The 22,366-nt window shown below is 52.3% G+C and overlaps 10 protein-coding genes and 1 non-coding gene across 11 annotated transcripts; 6 read left to right on the top strand and 5 right to left on the bottom strand.

The window, feature by feature from the left end:
- Positions 1 to 1,622: 1,622 nt before the first annotated feature.
- BO94DRAFT_462669 (uncharacterized protein) lies at positions 1,623 to 2,270 on the bottom strand (the record flags this gene model as incomplete). The annotated part of the gene is made up of 2 exons (XM_025607985.1): positions 1,623 to 1,907; positions 2,022 to 2,270. Coding segments are annotated over 2 exons (534 nt in total), but the record flags the coding sequence as incomplete, so codon positions are not given.
- Positions 2,271 to 4,891: 2,621 nt separating this feature from the next.
- Positions 4,892 to 8,164, top strand: BO94DRAFT_618523 (NRPS-like enzyme; the record flags this gene model as incomplete). Its single annotated transcript, XM_025616849.1, has 4 exons — positions 4,892 to 5,188; positions 5,249 to 5,487; positions 5,533 to 7,924; positions 7,982 to 8,164. 4 exons carry the CDS (start codon positions 4,892 to 4,894, stop codon positions 8,162 to 8,164), a joined length of 3,111 nt encoding a protein of 1,036 aa, XP_025469348.1.
- Positions 8,165 to 8,378: 214 nt separating this feature from the next.
- Positions 8,379 to 8,449, top strand: BO94DRAFT_t126. Its single transcript has one exon. It is a non-coding gene; the product is annotated as a tRNA-Gly (tRNA).
- Positions 8,450 to 10,352: 1,903 nt separating this feature from the next.
- Positions 10,353 to 11,924, bottom strand: BO94DRAFT_555432 (uncharacterized protein; the record flags this gene model as incomplete). Its single annotated transcript, XM_025613795.1, has 3 exons — positions 10,353 to 10,390; positions 10,649 to 11,749; positions 11,891 to 11,924. 3 exons carry the CDS (start codon positions 11,922 to 11,924, stop codon positions 10,353 to 10,355), a joined length of 1,173 nt encoding a protein of 390 aa, XP_025469347.1.
- A 255-nt stretch (positions 11,925 to 12,179) lies between these two features.
- On the bottom strand, positions 12,180 to 13,638 carry BO94DRAFT_623040 (acyltransferase family protein; the record flags this gene model as incomplete). Its single annotated transcript, XM_025617120.1, has 1 exon — positions 12,180 to 13,638. The coding sequence occupies one exon, from the start codon at positions 13,636 to 13,638 to the stop codon at positions 12,220 to 12,222; it is 1,419 nt and encodes a 472-aa protein (XP_025469346.1). The 3' UTR covers positions 12,180 to 12,219.
- A 457-nt stretch (positions 13,639 to 14,095) lies between these two features.
- Positions 14,096 to 15,393, top strand: BO94DRAFT_533746 (glycosyltransferase family 32 protein; the record flags this gene model as incomplete). Its single annotated transcript, XM_025611389.1, has 1 exon — positions 14,096 to 15,393. A coding segment is annotated over one exon (1,183 nt), but the record flags the coding sequence as incomplete, so codon positions are not given.
- Positions 15,394 to 16,079: 686 nt separating this feature from the next.
- On the top strand, positions 16,080 to 18,106 carry BO94DRAFT_533745 (putative arginine permease). The gene is made up of 5 exons (XM_025611388.1): positions 16,080 to 16,246; positions 16,295 to 17,468; positions 17,526 to 17,637; positions 17,690 to 18,016; positions 18,067 to 18,106. The coding sequence occupies exons 1-4, from the start codon at positions 16,088 to 16,090 to the stop codon at positions 17,862 to 17,864; spliced, it is 1,620 nt and encodes a 539-aa protein (XP_025469344.1). The 5' UTR covers positions 16,080 to 16,087; the 3' UTR covers positions 17,865 to 18,016; positions 18,067 to 18,106.
- Positions 18,107 to 18,381: 275 nt separating this feature from the next.
- Positions 18,382 to 18,963, top strand: BO94DRAFT_544972 (uncharacterized protein; the record flags this gene model as incomplete). The annotated part of the gene is made up of 1 exon (XM_025613207.1): positions 18,382 to 18,963. The coding sequence occupies one exon, from the start codon at positions 18,382 to 18,384 to the stop codon at positions 18,961 to 18,963; it is 582 nt and encodes a 193-aa protein (XP_025469343.1).
- Positions 18,964 to 18,970: 7 nt separating this feature from the next.
- BO94DRAFT_564929 (uncharacterized protein) lies at positions 18,971 to 19,866 on the bottom strand (the record flags this gene model as incomplete). Its single annotated transcript, XM_025614461.1, has 3 exons — positions 19,406 to 19,866; positions 19,144 to 19,346; positions 18,971 to 18,980 (listed from the first exon to the last, which is right to left on the bottom strand). Exons 1-3 carry the CDS (start codon positions 19,832 to 19,834, stop codon positions 18,971 to 18,973), a joined length of 642 nt encoding a protein of 213 aa, XP_025469342.1. The 5' UTR covers positions 19,835 to 19,866.
- A 241-nt stretch (positions 19,867 to 20,107) lies between these two features.
- BO94DRAFT_489481 (oxidase ustYa family protein) lies at positions 20,108 to 21,264 on the bottom strand. Its single transcript, XM_025609089.1, has 2 exons — positions 20,976 to 21,264; positions 20,108 to 20,925 (listed from the first exon to the last, which is right to left on the bottom strand). Exons 1-2 carry the CDS (start codon positions 21,223 to 21,225, stop codon positions 20,246 to 20,248), a joined length of 930 nt encoding a protein of 309 aa, XP_025469341.1. The 5' UTR covers positions 21,226 to 21,264; the 3' UTR covers positions 20,108 to 20,245.
- Positions 21,265 to 21,502: 238 nt separating this feature from the next.
- Positions 21,503 to 22,246, top strand: BO94DRAFT_397839 (uncharacterized protein). The gene is made up of 2 exons (XM_025607378.1): positions 21,503 to 21,678; positions 21,739 to 22,246. The coding sequence occupies exons 1-2, from the start codon at positions 21,600 to 21,602 to the stop codon at positions 22,035 to 22,037; spliced, it is 378 nt and encodes a 125-aa protein (XP_025469340.1). The 5' UTR covers positions 21,503 to 21,599; the 3' UTR covers positions 22,038 to 22,246.
- The last annotated feature ends 120 nt before the right edge of the window (positions 22,247 to 22,366 follow it).

Below are 22,366 nucleotides of genomic sequence, written 5' to 3'. Positions count from 1 at the left end.
TCAACAGCAGGCAGCAGTCTCTGCATGCAGTGAAACGAGGTGGATCCACCATGAATCAGACACACGAGTCAATGCCGATTCACAGTAACAAAACATGCTTGGCAGCGGGATGTGAAACAGGGCACGCGGTTCTCCGGACGATTTCCGGCGAGCATCGATTGGGGTCAGATCATATAGGCTATTTGCCCCACCAACTCATACTGCCTATCTGTCAATACACAGACCAGGTGTTAACCAGAGACCTTACCAATGCGTAGCCCTCGTACGAAAGGGATTGATCTACGGGAAGGATTGCTATCGCCTATCAATGTGATCCTCTGACATATACTATGCTACTCAAGGATGATCGTATCTTCCAGGTCTGCTGCCCGCTGGCCTCGTCGACCGCGCGACATGCCTCCCCGGGATCTGGCATTTCGAGGGCTGTCGCCGAGGTCAACCACGGCCGGCTCCCGGACCATCAGGCTCTGGTCGGGCGGGGGGATCGGATCTTGGGAGAGATACCACTGCTTGTGGAACTCATTGAGGGGAACCGGGGTATCCACGGCATAATACCGCTGCATCGTATGGATACAAGGCACTCCGAAGGTGGTGGTGGTGACGCCGGTGCAGGGCTGGATGCGGGGTTTGTAGGGTGACTCGGGGAGATATTCTCGCAGGATCTTGAACGTCTTGTTCAGCGCATGTCCCGATACGTGCTGCAACACGTCGCGGAACAGCGGGATCATCAGATGGGTCGAGCGCCGCTGTTTCTCGTCCTCGAGCTCCTGCAGCGCTTCAGTGTATTGTTTGGCCAGCATGCGCTCAATCGTCTTCACCCCCTTGGCGATGTCATTGGTCGAGGACTCCAGCTCGCGCTTGATCATCCGGTAGGGAGCGTCCGTCCGAGGGGTGGCCACCTGGCCGAAATGAGTGTAGGTGTCTGTGTAGCAACGGAGAAAGCGGGTCCGGACAACCGGCCGGAGCCATTCTGTCTCCATGTAGGTCACCAGGGGTTGATAGGCCGGGTCTTGATACTGAGTCTTGAAGCTCTCCCATTGATCCGAGTACTCCTGCGTGGTGGGGGCCCAGACCACCTGCATCCATGACTTTAACATTTCCTTCCACCGCCGATCAACTTCGTCCGTGTACTCCTTGTTGGTGACGGGAACCCCTTCATTTGTAAGCGGCGGGTTGGCCCTGAGCTGCTGGTGAATGGCGACCTTGGCATACTTCAGAATCTCCTTGTTGATCCGAGTGATGCAGTGGACCACCTTGACCTGTGGCCAGACGGCCTGGCTAGCGTTGATCAAACTCTCATCCTTCTCGACCAGTACCGTCAGCGGGGGAGGCAGACCCAACCTGGTGTAGATCTCCGCCAATCCTTCCAGAACGAAGCGGTACGAGGCTTCCCGCTTGTCCGAGACGAAGCCAAAGCCGACGAAGAAGGGTTGATTGCGAGCGCTGACTCCGGTTATATTGAGCAACGACATGTTATAGCGGGCCAACTTGAACGAGCAGTCGAAAGCGAGAAAGTATGGATTCCGGGCGATCATCTGCGCAGCCGCCACGTGGGAACAGAAGATGGCCGGACCGTGGGCACCCTGCTCAGCGGAATATCGCCGACACCAATCATTTTCGGACAGGGCACCGATCAGGCCGTCGACCGGGGAGCGACCACCCAGCAGCCCCATGTCCAGTCGATGGCGGAGATTGTAGATGTCGCGGGCCCGGATCGGGGTGTTGGGATCTTGGAATTCGAGGATGGAGATGATCTGTCGTGGAGGGAGGCTCTGGTGCAGCATGGCGGCGATTTGGTTATGATGGCGCTTCAATGCCGCCCGGCGGAAGGAAGGGAGGGACGAGGCGGAGGCGCCTCCATGATTATGTGTGGGATCGTGGACGATCAGACGCCATTCGCCAAAGGTCTTGTAGAAGCGAATGCCGGCCTTGAAAGGGCAGCCGATCCGCCGGGAACGCGTCTTGCGCGCGCCGGTCGAATGGCTGGCGGTGGCCATGCCCCGATCGCAGGAGACATCGACGGCCTGGACCTCGCCGGTCTGACGATCGGGGCGCGACCTGCGCTTGACGACGGCGAAGCCATTGCCTTGGGCGAAAGCTTGGAGAGATTGCCAGGCGGCATCGAGGGAGGGGAAGCGTTGCAGAGGGGGCGGGGGAGGAATGGGTTCATTGGAGGCTTCGGAGTCGGACTCTTGATCGGAATCAGCGCCGTCCCGGAGTTCGGACGGATCGAGGGGGAGATCCAGCAATGAATCGAGAGCGTCCTCCATCGTTGGCGAGCTTAGTCGCGTCGAGAGGGGGTGCAGTTTGGCATGAAGGAGGTGCGTCTTGTGCGTCTGGTCCGGCGCAGTTAGCCCCGGATTATCTCGGGCCGGGTCAGGTGACGGGCGGCGGCCATACAATAATGCAATAAGGCATAATGCCTTAGGCACAAGGCATTCAGAATCAGGCATCAATGTCAGGCATAATCAGGCATAAACATCAGGCATAAACATCAGGCATAAACATCAGGCATAAACATCAGGCATAAGGCAGTAAGGCTATCTCCAATGTCATTGGGATCACAGTTATCACATTCCCGGAACAATCTTTTTTATCAATCTCTTCGCATCAAAACTAAACATCTCCTAGATCTCACCGGCAGCTACCACTCTGTATATCAATTTCCCTAACCAGGCCGATGAATGAATCCACAAGTATAATCCCAGCTCAACAACATCTACTAACCACTAGATAGGGATGTTTTGCTGTTTAGCTGTCCTCACCCACTCCAAGATCTCTTCCAACTCCTGCTCGTATTGAGAATTCGGCACTGTCCCTCCATATGACACGAGGTACTCTTCGAATGGCATGACGTTAATAGTGTCAGCATAGAGCGACCGGGCAGGATGTCCAATCTTCCTCAAAAACAAGAGTAGCACCCGTCTCCGTTCGGAAAGTGACCACAGTGTCTTTTCCTGGACACACTCCAGACATCTGCGGACATAAGGTTCCGATTCAGGAGCCTGTAGATCAAGCTTGCATGTCATCATGTCGAGCATACCAAGGATTGTCCGGAACCTGGCCCCCCGTTGCTCCCAATCCCCATCTGACGCTATACTACTAGACTTGATCGCCTCTTCAACTAAGTGAAAAGTTGGCTTAGCTCCCTGGCCAAGGAGATAGATGATATTCTCCAGCGAGCCCAACCCGCAAGCCAGCTGCATAGCCTCATCGAAATATTGCCGTAACAGTGGTCCCCGAGCAAGAATAAGTTCCACAAGGTCCGTGGATGCGAAAGCCGCAGCGTGATGCAAAAGCGTCATCTCCTTGATATAATTGAAACGGGACCAAAAGTCAGGCCAATATGCTGGGTATCGAGTGTAAACATCCACTCCATTATCAAGAACACCCTTGATCAACTCGACACGGTCTTTGTGGTAACTTATCGTCCTAAATCCTTGGAGGGTCGCGAATGTAGCACCATTTACAACGAGGAATGGAATGTTTTCGTCATCACTCTTCGTCATTATCACATGGTCCAATACTGGAGGTGCGTTGGAATAAGTTTCATTAGGTAGCCAGAACTCGGCCATATGTTCTCCTCCACGGCCTGCGATCCTCAATTTCGTGTGGCCTTTTTCCCAACATTTAACGAGTATGTCGGGATTCAGTCCTCCGTTCTGATAACAACTGGAGATGGCACGTATCTGACGGAAAGTGGCCTCCTCAAGATTATTTGGCAGGCGGAACCATCCTTCCTCTTTTCCCATGATTAAATAGGCGCTAGAACTGGATTGTAGTGAAGAGGCTGACTGAAATGATGATTTAAGAATGAGGTGATGAGTTAAGGGTTTCCTTGTAGAGGTTTTCAGGCAATCTTATATAGCCCTGTGTTTCTGCCAGCTACCAATGATACTTTGATTGGCGACGATATCCGGACCTGAATACCAATAACTCATTGACCATTCCTTGAAGTCTGCTACTTGATTATGTCGAATGTCTCCTAATTACCATCCGTCAAAATATGGTACATGCCTATGTCTACCTCTCCAGGCTATGTAATTCCGAAATAATCATACAAACCAATAAAATCGCTACACCTGATATGATGAATGGACATCATGAAATGGAAGGTGCCTAATATGTGTAGTATATTAACGATTAAATACATGATAGAGTTGCGGTTACGGCAGTTATCCACATCCGACAAGAATCTTTGTACACTTTTCACTCTTCAATTGAATGGGAAGATACCAAGTACAAAAGCCATTCTTTGTTAATTTAAAAGTCTGTCTGAAGGTCTTGCAGCGTAAAATATGAACTTGGTATTAGATCTGACAGCGCTCTGAATAATGCTTTGTCGATATCACTAATTTCCCGGCATTATGAATATGAGCGGAACTTTCACTTGCAGGACATAAGAAATGTAGAAGAGACCCCTTCTAATAGTATATGAATAAATTTAGCATCAACTACTATGTCCAGAAATACATCACTACCGTCAGCAAGTAGTTTATCCTATGAAAAAGAGCGAATGCATCTCGCTTACTCAAGTAGGAAACGGCTATCCCACGTTATCATATCCACTATGAACTACTATCAGGGCACTAACACCCACCGCCCCACTGTCGTGACTCGTGAGCCTGAAAAATAGTGCTGACTGGGCCATTCCAAGGCTAATGGTTCAGACTTGACCTACCAACTACCAAGATTTCCCACGCATCCCAGCCGACCCACTGATATCCTCTCCTCCACACCTGTTTACATAGTGCAGCTGAAGTCTTACTCTGGTACCCCACTTAGTGTGAACGGCTGCCAGGATGCCTAGGTACTCGCTTTGCCTATAAAGGGGCTGAGCCTCTTTCTGCATGTGCATGCACCTACCTCATTCCAAGCCAACTATTTCGAAATGGCTGCCACTGTCTCAGGATTTAATCCTCGGACCCAACTCCTTCCTCACATCGTCGATCACTATGCCACGGTCAAACCCGAGGCCATCTACGCGGAGTATCCGGTCTCGTCCATGGGCTATGAGGACGGCTATCGACCGATCACGTTCAAAGCCTTTGCAAATGCCATCAATGGTACTGCCTGGTGGCTGGTGGATAAGCTAGGACCCGGCAATGGCGAAATTCTGGCATACGTAGGACCCAATGATCTTCGATACCCGGCATTGATACTGGGCGCCATCAAGGCAGGATACCGCGTAAGTGATTGCATCAGATCTCGCTTTCTTGCGTGGTTGGCAGTGATATTGACCTGACAGATGTTTCTTACCTCCCCCCGGAACAGCGTCGCTGCTCATAGCAGTCTGTTGAAACGGCTGAATTGTACCAAGCTGGTCGCCCCGGTTCCTCGTCCGGCCTCAGTCACAGCCATTCTGGAGGCACAGACGCTGGACGTGCTAGATGTCCCCAGTGTGGATGACTTGGTCAACAAGGAATATCCGCATTTCGACTTCCACAAGTCATATCCAGAAGCCGCCGAGGAATCTCTGGCTGTGATGTTAGTTCTGCTTCACCGTAAATTGAGCACATACTGACCTGTCAGCCACACGTCTGGCTCCACCGGTATCCCCAAACCGATCTTCTGGACTCATGACACTGCCAGCAAGCACATGCATATGACCGTCTTGGATCCTCCCGAGGGCTTCGACAGTCAAGACAGCCGATTGTTTGGCAAGAGAATGTTTCTTGTTCCACCCCCATTCCATGCAGCTGGGCTGGCCTATTCGCTGTTTATCAGCATTCCTGTCGGCACAACCATTATCTTTCCCGCATCCGGGGGTCTTCCTACCGCTGCGGCACTTGTAGAGGCTAGGAAGAAGACCCAAATTGATGTTCTTTTGGGTGTACCGTCAATCATTCAAGAGCTTTCACAGAGCCCCGAACTCCTAGACTACTGCAGTAAGCACCTGAGCTGCTTGGCGTATTGTGGCGGAGATCTACCCCAGCTTATTGGCGACACAGTAGCGTCCAAAATCCGACTTATGAGTATGTATGGCGCAACGGAAACAGGACTCATCAACACGATTCACTCGAAAACAAACCGTGATCCGCTCAAGGACTGGAGATATATCGAAATTAATCCCCGGATGGGTGCCGAGCTACGCCATGTTGCTGACAATGAATATGAGCTTGTTATGGTCCGCAATCCGGAGTACAAAACATACCAGTTCCCTTTTACCATCTTTCCTGATCGACAGGAATATCACACCAACGATCTGTTTGTGCGGCATCCTGATCCTCATAAGCCAGACCTCTGGCGCTGGAGCGCTCGTACCGACGATGTGATTGTTTTTCTTAACGGTGAAAAGACGAACCCGGTGTCGATGGAACAACACATTGCTGCATCTAATTTAGAAGTGACTGCCGTGTTAGTGGTTGGGGCGCGCCGCTTTCAAGCATCCCTCCTAGTCGAGCTTGGAGAAAGACATCTCGATGCAACAGATTGCGCCGCCATGATCGAGAAACTCTGGCCCAGCATTGAAGAAGCCAATGCTGTGTGCCCAGCCCATGCGCGCATCACCAAAACCCATATTCTGTTCACCAAGCCTGATAAACCCATGCTTCGCGCTGGAAAGGGAACCATCCAGCGAGCGGGCACGCTGGCTCTGTATGCATCAGAGGTGGATGCCTTGTATGCTGATGCAGATGAGTTGCAGGGGAACAGTGAGCAGGCCGGTCCTGGCCATGTGGACGATCCCCAGATTCTCTCGGATTATATTCGGCAAACGATGATCAATATCACTGGGTGGGATGAACTCACCAATAGTGAGAATTTCTTCCATCTCGGACTGGATTCTTTGCAGACTATCACTGCCACTCGGACATTCCGAAGAGGCCTTGACTTTGCGGAGTTCAGCCCCAACCTGATCTATCTGCATCCTTCTGTGACGGAACTCACCGAGGCGGTGCTGCGCATCCAACACCATCAGGAGGCTTCTGCAGAGGCCTTGAAGCAGGCCCAGCTACAACAGCGGGAGCATATACTGCAGGAAATGGTCAGAGAAATAGCCACCAGGCCCAGTGGACACATCAGTCTGGTGCCAGAGAGCCATACAGTCATCCTTACCGGCTCGACTGGCAACCTGGGCACATACATTCTCGACGCGTTGTTGAGAAGCCCATCCATTACCCACGTGCATTGCCTGAATCGCAAAGCCGACGCTATTGACATACATCGTCAAAGGAGCGAAGCATACTCATTAAACCTCGATCTATCCCGCATCAGCTTCTGGACGGCAGATCTATCCCAACCAGACTTGGGTTTACAACCCGACATCTTCACAACCCTACAACAAACCACCACACTCATCATCCACAACGCCTGGGCCGTCAACTTCAATCTCTCCCTCCCCTCCTTCAAACCCAACCTAGCCGGCGTCGTAAACCTAATCAACTTCGCTCAATCCCCCAAATCCCCCCACCTATTCTTTATCTCCTCCATCAGCTCCACAATGGGCCATCGCACCGACACCGGCCTGACACCAGAAACAGTCATCCAAACCAACATTCCAGCCCCCAACGGCTACGCAGATAGCAAATACCTCGCCGAGCTACTACTCGACCACGCTGCCCACCAGAGCCATATACATACCTCATTCGCCCGAGTCGGTCAAGTTGCCGGTGCAGTGCGCTCGCCTGGCCTATGGAACAAAGCCGAATGGTTCCCGAGCCTCGTCATGAGCTCTCTCCACATCGGTGCTCTACCTGATACGTTCGGCCCGGCTCTGGATCGCATCGACTGGATGCCGATTGACCTGTTAGCTGAGGTGTTGGTGGAGTTGGCGCTGGATGAGCAGAGTGTCCATGGGGGAGTCAACGTGTATCACCCGGTGAATCTGCATCCGTTGTCTTGGGAGGATATTCGTCCGGTGGTGGCGGAGGCGCTGTCCAAGGTGTCGGGGAAGATGGTGGAAACTGTGCCGTTCCGGGAATGGGTGCAGCGTGTTCGTCGGGATGTTGAGTCGGGACAGCCGAGCGAGGGCGATTTGCAGACAGTGTTGACGAGGAATCCTGCGGCTAAGCTGCTGGAGTTTTTCGAGGGGGTTATGGCTCAGACTGGACGGGAGAATGTCCTGGATACGGAGGGTACAGCGCGACTGAGCGAGAAGCTGCGGATGGTGGATGCGGTGCGGTCGGAGTGGGTTGAGAAGTGGGTGGGGGAGTGGGTTGATTGATATTCTGGGAGGCATTGATATCACCAAGATTCCACAAATTCATCGTCTCTTTGGTTAAATTACAAGCATTGTGGATTTGACTTGGTTGGTGTTGGTGTTGTGCAGGTCGGATGAATAATTAGTTGATCTTATGCAGAGATCTCCAGCGCTGGGAAGAATCCAAAAGAGGTACGAACAGCTTGATATACCACCATCCACCCACAACATCATCCAAGCATCATTGGTCTAGTGGTAGAATTCATCGTTGCCATCGATGAGGCCCGTGTTCGATTCACGGATGATGCACTCTTTTTTCTTCCACCCTCAACACTATCCATGTGGATACTCCTCATGTTAGCGGTCTGGACCATCCACCTAGCGTATAGGCTACTACAAAAAAGTGGAGGTACAACCCAATCCAACCAATACTTTGTAACCTAACCGTAATTGCACTATAGCTCAATGGCGAGGTGACGGTCATTTGCGCCACTACTCCCAGAGTCAGCAGAAGACGCAGGTTCGATCCCGGGTGAGGTGAAGACGTTACATTCCTTTTCTCTTCATTACGGAGTAGAATACTAGCAAAGTCAGAAGACGAGAAACACAAGATGGGCAGCATCTAGTTTCCAATGTCCGCCTGCTATGGATCGCTGATCACGGAGTAATAGCGAAATGCACTGGGACTTATTGTTGTGGGTTGGCAGTTGCCTTCATTGGCCGATGTCGTATTTTTTTTTTTTTGCTTCGATGTTGTGTTGTTGTGTTGTTGTGTTGCGGGATTAGTAATGGGATATGCATGCATACTTTTCCATGATGCTGCAAGGTGAACATGTTTTTTACGCAGGCGGTAGACTCTGGTGCTCTACAGTTGGTAATCTTCTTCGGTTCTTTACCAGTATATGGTACGGTTTGGCAGCTGCTAAAAGTGGCTCTTTACTGCAGCTGTTGGCTTCTTTGTCTCTAGGTGGTAGCTGTAGCACCTCTTAATATATTTACTCCTGGTCGGCTCCAGACTTCCCCAATATCTAGACATTAAATGACACAACCACAATGCAATTTCTACTCTAGATTTTAAATATTTACACCTACCCAGCGGAGCAACAATTGCAGGATCTTATACAGGATGAAACCCAAGTAACAGCAATCATGCCAGCTCCACCGAGATGGCAGCTATCTGGAGATGAATGACAGATTCAACTCCAGCGAAGACCACAAACCTTTGATTGGGAGCATAAACAGCCAAATGCCTCCCTTCGATTCCTTGATGAAATGTACATGAGCGGAATCTCTCTCAGTTACTGGTACTCTTTCGGGAGTTCGTTGCTTGTTGCTTACATAGCTGAGTTATGTTGTGCTATTGTGCATGTCCGTCCTAGTCATCTAGCATAGGAACTTATGCAGGGGAGTGACAGCCGCACAACCAATTAGAATTTATCCGGAGAAAGAGATGTCAACAATCCCCGGGCTGTCAACGCGCGATGCTCTGAAATAGCATTCAACCCATCCATCCATTCCCATGCTTCAAGACCACGATGATCTCATCTCCAAATACAAGAAGACTAACGCATCAATGCCTAACCCGATCACAGCCTCTACTTCCCGTGGTCCTATCCCTACCCCCGACAAGGCCCTAGACAGTAAGTACACCCAATTTCCCACTCTCAACCCCGAATCCTGCACCCTCAGCTAACCAACCAACCAACCCCAACCCAATGCAAAATACCTCACCCATTCCACCCCCATCACAGCACCCTGACCTAGACGGAAAAAAAGGCGGGGTAAATCCTGCAATCGTATAACCGGGGCGATAAAATCACAAGTTCCTAACCTACCCTAACCTAACCCAGCAACCTCGGAAATTACCCCAGCCTCATATGCACCAGTCTACTCCGCATGGAGAAATCATCGGACGATCACATGTGAAAGCTTCTTCCCGTCAAGCATGATGCAGCGGACCTCTACATACTAGTGTAGTTTGCTCCGTGGACTAAACTACTAGGTACATCCACCGGATATGAGCGGGTTGTTACCTATCTAGCGGAGTTAGTGCTTACGGACTGCATTCGGCACGGGATGACCTATTCAGGATTTGGGGGAGGGATTTGTTTGGGTAGGTGAGATGTTGGTGCTACTTATTAATTAAGAATTAATATATCACCCGAGGATGGAGGATGGTAGGTAGTATGGGGGATCGGAGATTCTGTTTAGGTTATATTATTAGGGATTGGGGGATGAGGTTACTGATGGCTGGATTGGGGAACTATCTCCTCTACCACTATAGTCCTATTAGGTCTATTCCGTACCCGTACTGTACTCGCATATCCCATGCTGGGTAATAACCACATAGACAGCAATCTAATCAACCACCCTATCTATCTACAATCATAGACCATAATCCATCCCACACATAACATACAACATACCCAAACCAAACCATCAATCTTAGTAGTATCTAGTATCTAGCACCTACCACCCCCCCACCAACTCCCCAACCAGCACATCCACCCCCCGTATCCCGATCCTCCCTCCCAAACGCCAAAAAAACCACATCATCCAAAAACCCATGATACTTCAATCCTGCCTCTTTCCACGCAATCGACGTAACATATAACATTTCCGTCTTATTTCCCCCCTCCTCCTCCCCATCCACCTCTACTCCTCTCCCCCTAATCCAAACCGGCTTCCTCGACACCCCATACACCTCAAACGGCGCCCTCTGCCAAAACAACATCACATACGGTTCATAAACACTATGAAACCCAACGAAGGATTTATGCTGGAAGATAGTCATGACCACCGTGTTTTCCGCAGTAGGACGACATAGCGGATCAGATCGAGAGCAAAGCGTAACCGAGAGGGAGTTTGTCGCTTGGTGGATCGATTCATGGGATGGGTTCATCAATACCGGGAGGTATTTTTGGAGACATTTGGTGTCGGAGATAGCAGATGCAGGGGAGAGGTCTTGCCCCGTAGAGCCATCCACACCCACCGCGGCGAATTGACGCGTCGGGGAAATGTCATAGTGGATGTAAGGTCTGGCATCGAGGTCCCAGAACACGAACCAGTTCTTTTCCACGGCTAGGTAGGGGGACAGGAGTGGGCGATGGAGTTCAGTCGCGTAGCGGAATCCGTGATCTATTATCACGTCGGTGGCGGGCCATTCGACTAACACCCGGAAATCGAGAATCCATTGTCCGAAGCAGGTGAGGGCTGAGTTGGAGCCGTAGATTGTGTATGGGGCGTCGGGGCCGTAGAAGACGCGGGCGTCGTGAGGTCCGATGCTCATGGCGAAGAAGGCGAGGTCGCCTGTGCAGAGGGCATTATCGGGTGGTGTTGCGGCGATGGGGAGGATGAAGGGGGGTTCGGTGCAGCGGAGGACGCGGCCTTGGGATTGGAATTGGGCGTTGCAGACGAGTTCGGCGAACCAGACGGAGTTGGATTCATGGTTGGAGGAGGAGGTGGTGGTGCGGTTGGTGTGGAGTTGGGCGGTGATTATCCATGTTGAGGGGTGGATGGGGTGGGGGATGATGCTGGGGTTGATGGCGGTGTGGGTGAGGAAGTCGATGGTGAAGTAGTGGTGGTTTGGGGTGGTGAGGGATGAGATTTCTTGGTGGGTGTTTGGGATGAGGGTTGTGATGGTGTCGGTGTCAGTGGTGGTGGTGGTGGTGGTAAAAGGCAGGGGTTGGGCGTCGATGGTGATGGCGCGGTAGAGGTAGTGGAAGGTGATGAGAGTCACCACGAGGAGACCTCCCAGCACGAGGCGCAGCCACCGGGCAAACATGGTTGGACCCAGGTGCGGTTGTCGGACGGGACGCGGGCGATTAATTAGGGTTGCATCCGAGGTTGGCCAGACTACAGAGTAGAAGCTAAGGACGTGCGGAGTTGCGATCGGAAGCGGAATCAAAGCATGTGAAAGAAGGCGATTGATCGACAAGCTCGACACTATTGATACTAGTTGCGGTAACCCCGCTCGAGATTGACAAGTGATGTGGCAAGAAGGGACCAAGGCAGAGGCCCATGCGAACTACGGCTGAGACATTCATTTCGGAGACTCCTGGACGACTCCAGACAGACTGCTAATTACATCTCCGGTACAGCCACTGCGAAAATCGCACACTCGGCTCATCAATCACTTTGGTCACAATCTCCGCCAACCACAACGTCACCGGCAACAGGATCAATTGCGCCATCAGGAAATTCACCTCCAACCCCAAAGGCCCCGTGCGGGGAAGCGGAAGCCGATCGATCCACCCGGCACAGTTGCTGGCGTGCGACTCGCGCGCCCATCCCACCGCGGCGTATAGCCGATCCCCCAACACCCACAGCACCGGCCCATGCACCAGGTAGAAGGCGAACGAGATGCGACCGAGGTATTGATTGAACGGGGTTTCGAAGAAGCGCTTCAGCCACGGCATCCGTGCAATGGCTGTCACGAGGAATGTGGCCGCCCAGAACAGGTAGAACCATTTGTAGTCAAACACTGCTTGGGGCTTCAGGAACGACAGGTAGTACCAGCCAGGGGATTCCCGAAGAACTTGCAAATCCCAGGTGCGAGAGGGAACACCACCCAGGTAGATGCTGACGCTGAACAGAAAGTAAATAATGCCCTCCTGGAACGGTTCTAGCATGAGAAAAACATCCGGTAGGTCATCTCGCGCTGCCAGTAGATCGAGATCGCAGAGAAGCATCCCCACGATAAACAACGCCCCGAACCACCCATCGGCAATGTAGAGAAAGTAGACGATCAATCCGACCTCTCCCCACAATCGCATGTTGCGACGACATCGGGAAAACGCGAGCAGCGCGGTATAGACGATGATGGACCCGCGGAATTCCACCGGAATCGACCACGAGTGGAAGTTGTACGTGAACCAGGGCTCGCCGCCCCCCCGGAAGATGAAGCTAAAGTTCTTGAACTCGGTGTACCAATTCCACAGCTCGGCGCCGTAGCTATCCTTCAACTCGGGGGTCGCTTTGATGTGAAAGAGGTGGAGAAAGGTCATGTAAACCAAGGTGGTGGCAATGACTGGGAGGTGTAGTCGCAGCCATCGGCGGAAAAGAGCAGAGGCCAGATTGTCGCCCAGCTGGAGATATTCGCCCGCCTGGATCAGCGCCAGCGGTTTGGCGGACAGCACGTACCCTGACAAGACGAAAAAGACGCTGACGGCAAAGTGGCCTCCGGAGAAGAACGTGCGAATGCCCGGAAAGGCGACGAGATAGTGTTGTTTTTCATACCCATACGCATTTTCAAAGATGCGCTCCGCACCCATCCCATCATGAGCCCACAGCTCATGGTGCCCCCAATACACCAGGAACGCAGCAAACCCGCGCAGCCCATCCAAGTAAGCAGTGCGCCGGGGCTTCCCCGGGCTTTTCTCGGATCGGCACAGAAAGGAAGGCAACAACAAGCTCAGCCAGCGGGATTTGGCTGGAGGAGCCACCGCTAAGGGCAGACCCGGCTTGTCAAGAATTGGGGACAGAGAAGGGACGGGCATGGCGACGCGTGTTAGGTTAGTCTGTCTGACTGTGATGAGCAGCGATATTTGAGGAGAGCTGACGCTGGCAGATTGCCCGAACTCCGATGGATCGGCACTCGCTCAGCTCTTCATTTACCCAGTGGCAACAAGCACATGCATCGGGGTCATTTCCCATCCGGCTCATCTCCACCGAGGTTGTCTCCATCCCCAGGATTTCAATGGATCGTCGGGCGTCAGATAAGCCTGATCCAATCGCCTGTCAGGCACGCTGCTCGGACAGACCCTAGCGAAGCTAAGACGCGTAGCGCACGCAGGTCGGTGGAGCTCGTAATCGGGGACGGGACCATGCCCTGAATTGGCCCTGGATTATTGTCTGCTCTGAATCCCGGCCTGCTGCGGGGGAGTGTCTGTGCCGCAGAGCTCATAAACAAGGCCTCGTCCTAGGCCAATTCCCCTGGTCAGACTTCACCATGCAGATGAAGACTCCTATGCCCGGCGTCTGCCTCCCACGACACGTTCGCCGGGTGGTGCCACTGTTTTTGGCCGTCTTTTGCCTCGTGTTTTATCTTTCCATTACTGGCACGTTTGGGGAGCTCCGTGGTCTCTCGCGACCCCCTAGCAAGTGCAAATTCTTCCCCCGCAAGATCTGGCAGTCGTGGAAGGTCAATCCGTTTGAATTTGAAGAACGCGATTTGACGGTGGCCCGTAGTTGGACGTCCACCAATCCGGGGTACCGCTACGAGGTGCTGACCGATCAGAATGACCTGCATTATGTCGAGACGAACTTTGGGCCGGATGGGTTTGATCGTCCGGACATTGTCGATACCTATCGCTCCTTGACTGCCAAGATCATCAAGGCTGATCTCCTCCGCTATCTTGTCATGTATGTGGATGGTGGAGTGTATGCCGACATTGATGTCGAAGCCCTCCGACCTCTGGAGCGGTTTATTCCAGAACGCTTCGACGAACAAGACATGGACCTGATCATCGGGGTGGAGATTGACGAGCCTGACTTCAACGACCATGCCATTCTCGGGCAAAAGTCGCAGTCCTTCTGCCAGTGGACGTTCATCAGCAAGCCCCGGCAGCCCGTAATGATGCGGCTGGTGGACCATATCCTTGAATGGCTGCACGATCATTCCGTCAAGCAGGGTAAGCCCATCTCCGAACTCGAGCTCGACTTTGACGACATCATCAGCGGGACGGGACCGTCAGCCTTTACGGGTGCTGTCTTAGCGGAGATGAGTTACCGCACCGGTCAGGAGGTGACATGGAAAACCTTCCACGACATTCCCGAATCCAAACTCGTCGGTGGAATACTCGTGCTCACCGTTGAGGCATTCGCAGCAGGCCAGGGACATTCCGACTCGGGCAACCACAACGCCCGGTCGGCATTGGTGAAGCATCACTACCACGCGTCTGGCTGGCCCAACAACCACCCCCGGTATAACCACCCGGTGTATGGCGAGGTGGAGCAGTGCAACTGGAACAAGCAATGTGTGGCGGAGTGGGATGCCAACACAGCGGCGTTTGCAGCCATGTCACCAGAGGAACAAGCCCAGCAGATTGCCATGAAGCAGGCATCGGATGCGGAGGCGGCAGAGTTGGCTGCATTGGACGAGATGAATGATCTGGATCTGGGGCTGTCTATCGAGTGAAAAACTAGGAGGGAAAATAGAGAGAGTCTCAACTGGAGGACACGAGGTTATGTCCCGGAGTCCGGTGCTGGTGGCAGTCAAGGTCTGTTACTATGGTTTGGCGCATGATTTGGCTTAGATGTTGCTGAGCAGCGTTTGTATCTACCCTCGGCAATAGCATTGATTCTAATTATCAATTCAGTATATTTACCATTTTCCCCTCTGGCTTTACAATTGTTCGCAAGCAGCAATATGAAGATTATCCTCAGCAATCCCACTGACCGGGTGGTTCAAAATCACCAAGCTTCCGTGGCCCCAAGTGGAGATGTCTGAAGCCAATCTAATTCCCTTTCTTGGCAGCCCTAGTTGCTCGACGGCGCCGCGCCAACTCCACCGGTGCCAGCTGCTAATCTGAGACCCGATGAAGAAGCAATTCTTCCTCTGAGATTACGCAGCTCCAGAAACTAGCGACAGCGTGCAGCCAGCTGCAGCCGATGCTGTCGCAAGGTGCCAAGGCCACCTGGTTGCAATGTCCGACACCATCGTTCAAAAATAAGGTGGACGCAGGAATCTACCAACCGAAACATCAAACATCAAACATCTGCTAAATCACTAGACTGTCACTTCCGCTGTCGCCATCGATAGTGTGCCAACTGCCCACCGAGCGAAGGAATGTCGCCATCGCTCCTCGCCGACCGCACCCGGCCTATCGAGCCAATCACACCGCAGGGATAATCAGAAACCTCGCCCGCATCACCAGCTTAAAGCCCCGATCGCCGTCACGTCGCACGCCTTGCTTTTTCTCGCTCTTCCCAAATTTCGGTCGCGTCATGGACGCCATCAATCCCGTCCAGAAGGGGCCCTACACCTCCGAGACAGCCTCCGTGTCCAAACTCGGCGACCGTATCGTCCAAGATGAAGAGGCCCAAAACCTCCGCAAAGGGCTTCAACAGCGCCATACGCAGATGATTGCCATTGCCGGTGCCATCGTAAGTCCCCATCCTCTCTTCTTTTAACCACACCCGCTGAATCCACAGGGAACCGGCCTCTTCCTCGGCCTCGGCAGCGCCATCCAGACCGGCGGCCCGCTCGGAGCCCTACTCGGATATGCCCTGATCGGGGTTGTCGTGTGCGCCGTGCAAATCGCCCTCGGCGAAGTCTCCGCCCTGATGCCGGTGACGGGGTCTTTTGTCCGCCACGTCGAGATTCTCGTCGATCCGGCGCTCGGGTTCGCCATTGGCTGGAATGTCGTCTATGGATGTTTCATGTCCGTTCCGAGTGAAATCTCCGCTGCCGTGGTCCTGATCCAATACTGGACGGACCTTAACACCGCTATCTGGATTACCATCCTGATCGTCCTTTCTGCTATCGTCTCCCTGCTTTTTATTCGCGTCTACGGTGAACTCGAATTCGGCTTCGCTATTCTCAAAATCCTCCTTATCATCGGGATTATTCTCATGGGGTTGGTTATTGATCTCGGTGGTGTCAAGGGGACTCCTAGACTGGGATTCCATTACTGGAAAGACCCCGGCCCGTTTGTTGAATACATCGCCAGTGGTTCATGGGGCCGATTTCTCGGCTTCTGGGCCGTCATGACCAACGCCGTGTACTCTTTCTCCGGAGTCGAAAGTCTCACCATGGCAGCAGCGGAAATGGAAAACCCACGACAGAATATCCCGCGCGCATGCAAAAGGGTCTTCGCCCGCGTGACCATCTTCTACTTCATCGCCGTTCTTATTGTCGGGATGATCGTGCCCAGCAACGACCCCAGATTAGGCAACGAATCCGGAACCGCCACACAAAGCCCCTTTGTCATCGCTGCGGTTGACGCAGGAATCAAAGTCGTCCCGTCGATCATCAACGCCGTGGTATTAACCTCCGCCTGGTCGTCCTCGAATCAGAGTATACTCTCCGGAACGCGGACGCTGTATGGGCTCGCATTGAAAGGCCATGCCCCTGGCATATTCCTGCGCACGACCAAGCACGGCGTACCTTATATGTGTGCGGCGCTGCAAATCGCGGTCTCGTGTTTGGCGTACCTGGCGTGTTCGAATGGCGCGTATACGGTGTTTAATTGGTTATTGGATTTGACGGCGGCCGGGGTGTTGGTTTCGTGGGGGACGATTGCGTTGAATCATATTCGGTTGATGAGGGGGTTTGAGAAGCAGGGTTTGGATAGGGGGGAGATGCCGTGGCATAATTGGTGGTCGAGTATGAACCCCTTTTTTTACCCCCTTGAAGATGGAGTGAAAGCAGCTGACAGAACAGTCTACTCATCTTACTTCGCCCTAATCACCTGCATTATTGTGCTCTTCACCGGTGGATTCCCTGCCTTTACACACGGAAACTGGGACGCTTCATACTTTGTCTCTTCATATCTGTAACGACCCCCATCCCAGAATATCATCTTCGTGTACTAACTGATTATTCAGGGACATCCCATTGGTATTGGCCTTCTACTTCGGATACAAATTCTACAAAAAAACAAAATGGGTTTCCGCGTATGAAATCCCCATTCAGCAGGCGCTGTTGGAGGCGAGGACTGATCCGGATAATGTTCCCGTCCGGGAGGGGAAATGGACGAAGTGGAATTTCTTGTGGGGGTAGATCCTTATACATATATAGTAGGAGTATTAGAATTAGTAATGATGATTGTGATGTGATCATGACTGGGATGGTTATGTTTGGAGTGGAGGATTAGCCGATGTGCTTTACGTTCGGTAATTACCGGTCTCCCAACCGTGATTTATTAGCATCAGGTACGGTAAGTAACCACAATTTGTCCCTCTAGTTGCCCTGACATCCCCAGATGATCCACACCCTATGGAATACTCCATCCATCCATTGACACGAACATGAAAATCTCCGCAGCAACCGGCAGGAGATCGGACATATCTACCGACCTGTCCAGCCCATCCCATCTGATATATCCAGTGCCCGATTGGGGTTAGTCTCTCTGTGCCTGAAGTTGACTGATCTCTCACTCGACACATCGCCACGCTCAACTCTCCCCACAAATCAAATTCTTGTTAACGAACATAAATATGACCGCCCTTCCTACCTTTTCTTCCGTTTCCTCATCCCTCTTTTTTCACATTGTTTCTCAGTGAAATCCCCTCCGACGATGCCATCTCCGCAAAACCAACCCCCCCACAATGATCAACCCGGCTCCACCACCCGTTACTCTCTCTGTCATCTAAGTATCGAAACACAGCCACAGCCATCCTCATCCATGGTCATGACCATGACCAAGCCACGGCATCCACCAAGCACCGACCCCATCTTCAGCCAGGGAGAACCCCCCTCCCCTCCCCCCGATACTCCGCGGCCATTCCACACCGTCGCAACTGATCCCGATCCCGAACTACCTGTTGCTGAATCCTTCGATGATCATTGGGCCGATGAGCTTCTTCAATCTGGATGGTTGGTAGAGGATAAGACAGCGATTGAGGAGGGTTATTATCCCTCACCACCAGCGACAGTGACTAAGATTGTGTCGTCGGGTGTGAAGCGGAAGGCTAGGGTTTCGGTGCATGTGCCATCTACTCCGACGCCGATGCGGATGTTGGAGAGGGTTGTTTCGCAGAGGGTTATTGGCAAGAGTGAAAGGAGAAAGAGGCAGAGAATGGTGGCAGTGGAGGTAAGCAGGCCGAGGGGGTTTAATCCGGAGGAGTATGAGGAATTGCAGATGGATGAGATGAGGTGATACTTTGTTAGGTGGTGCTATAAAGTATTGGGAAGATAGCAGGGGGATGTATGATGATGGAAATTGATTTCGGGAATAACCCACGGGTTATATACTTACTATATACTTTAGATATCATTACCTTGTACCATTAATAAATGCCACCATCACTCTACCCTCAAGTATCAGACACGATTCAACCCCTCACTCTCCCCAACACTCCCCTTCACTTTCTCCCCATCCACCGGACGCTCCTCACTCCCACTCACAACCCCCCATAACACCCCCGAATCCCTACACCGATGCGTCTGTCCCATCCCATCAATAATCCACACCCGTTTCCCATCTTTATTCAAGGCCAAATGAGGTACCTCGATGGTATCATCCGCTGCACAGATAATTCCCTTCCCATTTATCAGCTACCACACAGCATTTTCATATATTGAAGGGAGGGGGGTGTTACCTGCGCAATATAATCAAAACAATGAGCCCAATGTACTCTATCCTCATGGTCATCGCCCGAATGAGATGGACTATGGTGTTGGGATGTCTCAGGGAAAATAAGTCCTCTGAGGACGGTGAGGCAGTGGAGTTGATGAAACATGGAGATTCCGTAGGAGGTTATGGTGTTGTTGGGAGTGTGGACTTTGAGGGTTCCGCCGTTGGGGGGGAGGAGGGAGGTCCATGTGGTGTTTGGTGATGAGGTGGGAGTGGTGGAGAGGGGATGGAATTTGCGGGTGATGGGGGGAGGGTTTGTTGGGCAGATGTGGTGTTGGAGGTGGTGGGTTAGGGTGGGGAGGGGGTTTGAGGTGAGGATTATGGTGAGGGTGAAGAGGAGGAGGAATATAGCTGTTGTTGAGGTGGTGTAGAGGAGGCGGCGGGATGAGGGCATGTTGGTTTATGGGTAGGGAAGGGTGCTTGCGGAGTGGGATGGGATAATCATGGTACTTTAGGGACAGGTCGAGGGGATGGCTGTCTATTCTTCCCTGAGCTTCAGTGATGTGACAGGTATCACTTGTGCCTTGTGTGCAGGTAGCCCGATGCAGCGCGGCGGGGTTACATCGCGTCCTGTCTAGGGGTACCTTGTACGCCCTGAGGCACCAATGAACAGCAACGTGAAGCTACAATCCTGATGTGACTACAAGGCTGAGTGCATTACAGACCCCGTCATTTAGGCTTAACCAATCATCATCCAATATCCACTATCGGCTACCTAGTGTGATGCAGGGATCGACAATCACACTCAACTGTCCAACCCCGCTCCATCGGCTGCCTCCCATCTAGACCCAACAGACCACTGCATCTACGCAATCTCCCCCAGCTCATCCCCCCCACCAACCTCATGTGACTTATACCACCCAAACAACTCCTTAAACCTCCTCGACATAACCCTCGCCACCACCCCCTCCGGCCTCCTTATCGCCGCAAACCTCTCCACATCCACCGAATTCTCCTCCTGCCAAGCCAAAATGGCCTCAAAATCCCGACACTTATGATTGACACTAAAATCCGGAAACGCGTTCAACTGCGCATCGGCCCAGAAATGCGTATAGATGTCGACGTTCGCATTGCACATTAAATTCTGAAGCAGGATGTAGATGCAGTGCGAGATGTGCGTGCGATGCATGTCTGACGGTGGCGTCCCCGGCGGCCACTTCTTCCCGTAGTAGTGGTCAAAGTACGTTTCACGACGTAGCCAATCCAAGCAATGGATTTGATGGAAGATGTCCAGGCGGCCGATGTAGGCGTCGGGTCCGAAGCCGAAGCTTTCCGGCCATTTGGCGGCTTGGGCGGGGTCGCGGCCTAGTTTGATCACGTCGTTGCGCGTGATGGCGATGGGGTTGATGTTGGCGAGGCGGTTCCAGGCTGCGTCGACGGAGGGGCTGGGTGGTTGCCGGTAGATGGGTAAGGGATTGGGCTCGACTAGGGTTGCGTTCATTTGTTTGGTTAGGAGGGGGATGGGCAGTTGGTCGAACATTGGGGCTGATTGGTTTGGTTAGGGTTCAGTGGGGAGAGGGGGAGGGGGTACTGACAGTATTCGGATGTTTGACGGAGGAGTTGGTTTGTGTCGGTGCGGAGGAGACTCGCGGTGATGGTGAAGAGGAATAGTGATAGTGTGAAAAGCGTGGCATTCAGCCAGAGGAACAGTTTGTGTCGAGTATGGCAGCTTTGGGGTTGGGATGACTCTTTAGGAACATCGTCTTCGCTTTCGGGGATGCCATCGAGCACATCACGGTCTCGAGTACCCAGTGGTTTGTACGCTGGAGACAGTGCCGACTTCATTGTCAAGGTTGCAGATTCTGTGCGATTCTTGCTGAATGGAGTCTGGTCGGACAGCTAGGTAAAATATCTTCTCCAGCAGTATGTACAGGTCAGCTGAATGTATCCACAATTCCCAGTATCCGCGGATACCGCAGTGCTGGACATCATTTCCTAATTCAAACACACGACACTGCAGTCATGTCACAGTGACACAAACACAAAGATTAGGCAGCCGTGTTTGCCGCCAAGTATCACGAGTGACACGTCGGTTCTCTCAATGACGAATGCAGATGGGCTGGACTTGACCTGACTACAATCAGGCTACACATAAATACCTTTACTCCTCCCTTTTCATCAACACCTTCATCTTTCTCACCCCACCTTGACCCTCCAGAATGAAATATCCCCTCCTCCTCGCGGCCAGCTATGGCCTACTCCTCAGCCCTCTGGTGGCCTCGGCACCGACCCCCAAGCGTATGCATCCCATCAAGCCCTTCTTAGTGATGTGACTAACATACAGCGCTTTCACAGCAGCTCTCATGAAGCTCCGAGTCAGGACCGATGACTTGACTGCTCTTCTCGATAAACGCGATGAAGATGCCACGGCCCTCTACGCCTACATTGCCGCCGACTCCGAACTCGACAAACGTGACGAAGAAGCGACGGCGCTGTACGCTTATATTGCTGCGGATTCTGAACTCGACAAACGTGACGAGGATGCCACTGCGCTGTACGCCTATATTGCCGCCGACTCGGAATTCAACAAGAAGCGGGATGAAGATGCCACCGCGTTGTATGCTTACATAGCGGCGGATAGTGAGTTGGATGATTGATGGTTGGGTGGTTACACTGCCATCGGGACACGCTCCTTAGCTTAGCTTAGATTAGCTTAGCTCTTGCTTGTGTTTTTGCTTTTGTTCTTTGTTATGGAATCACTACCTAGTACTTAGATAGTCTTGCTTTCCATTATCATTGAACACTAACAATACTTGTTTGTTGTGTAACTTCCCGTTTCTTTAGGCTATTTACACAGTGACCAGACTGTATAATGTTTCCGTAAACTGAAGAAAAATACCTGGTCCCCGAAAGTGTCACTGGTTTAGTCGACTACGACTGGCCATTCTTTGTCACTGTGCATGTGTACTTCCTAATAAAGTAACGT

This window comes from Aspergillus sclerotioniger, assembly GCF_003184525.1.
Source record: "Aspergillus sclerotioniger CBS 115572 chromosome Unknown BO94scaffold_9, whole genome shotgun sequence".
NCBI lineage: Eukaryota > Fungi > Ascomycota > Eurotiomycetes > Eurotiales > Aspergillaceae > Aspergillus > Aspergillus sclerotioniger.
Note: the sequence above shows the minus strand (reverse complement) of the source record. Positions and strands in the feature narration are given on the sequence as shown.

Bases quoted from the DNA above. Each gene is read 5' to 3' on its own strand.
- BO94DRAFT_533745 (XM_025611388.1), top strand. From the start codon at position 16,088: ATGGACGCCATCAATCCCGTCCAGAAGGGGCCCTACACCTCCGAGACA. The intron at 16,247-16,294 runs GTAAGTCCCCAT...CTGAATCCACAG, and splicing joins TTGCCATTGCCGGTGCCATC to GGAACCGGCCTCTTCCTCGG. The intron at 17,469-17,525 runs GTATGAACCCCT...CTGACAGAACAG, and splicing joins GTGGCATAATTGGTGGTCGA to TCTACTCATCTTACTTCGCC.
- BO94DRAFT_489481 (XM_025609089.1), bottom strand. From the start codon at position 21,225: ATGAAGTCGGCACTGTCTCCAGCGTACAAACCACTGGGTACTCGAGAC. The intron at 20,926-20,975 runs GTCAGTACCCCC...CAAACCAATCAG, and splicing joins CCGTCAAACATCCGAATACT to CCCCAATGTTCGACCAACTG.
- BO94DRAFT_397839 (XM_025607378.1), top strand. From the start codon at position 21,600: ATGAAATATCCCCTCCTCCTCGCGGCCAGCTATGGCCTACTCCTCAGC. The intron at 21,679-21,738 runs GTATGCATCCCA...CTTTCACAGCAG, and splicing joins CTCGGCACCGACCCCCAAGC to CTCTCATGAAGCTCCGAGTC.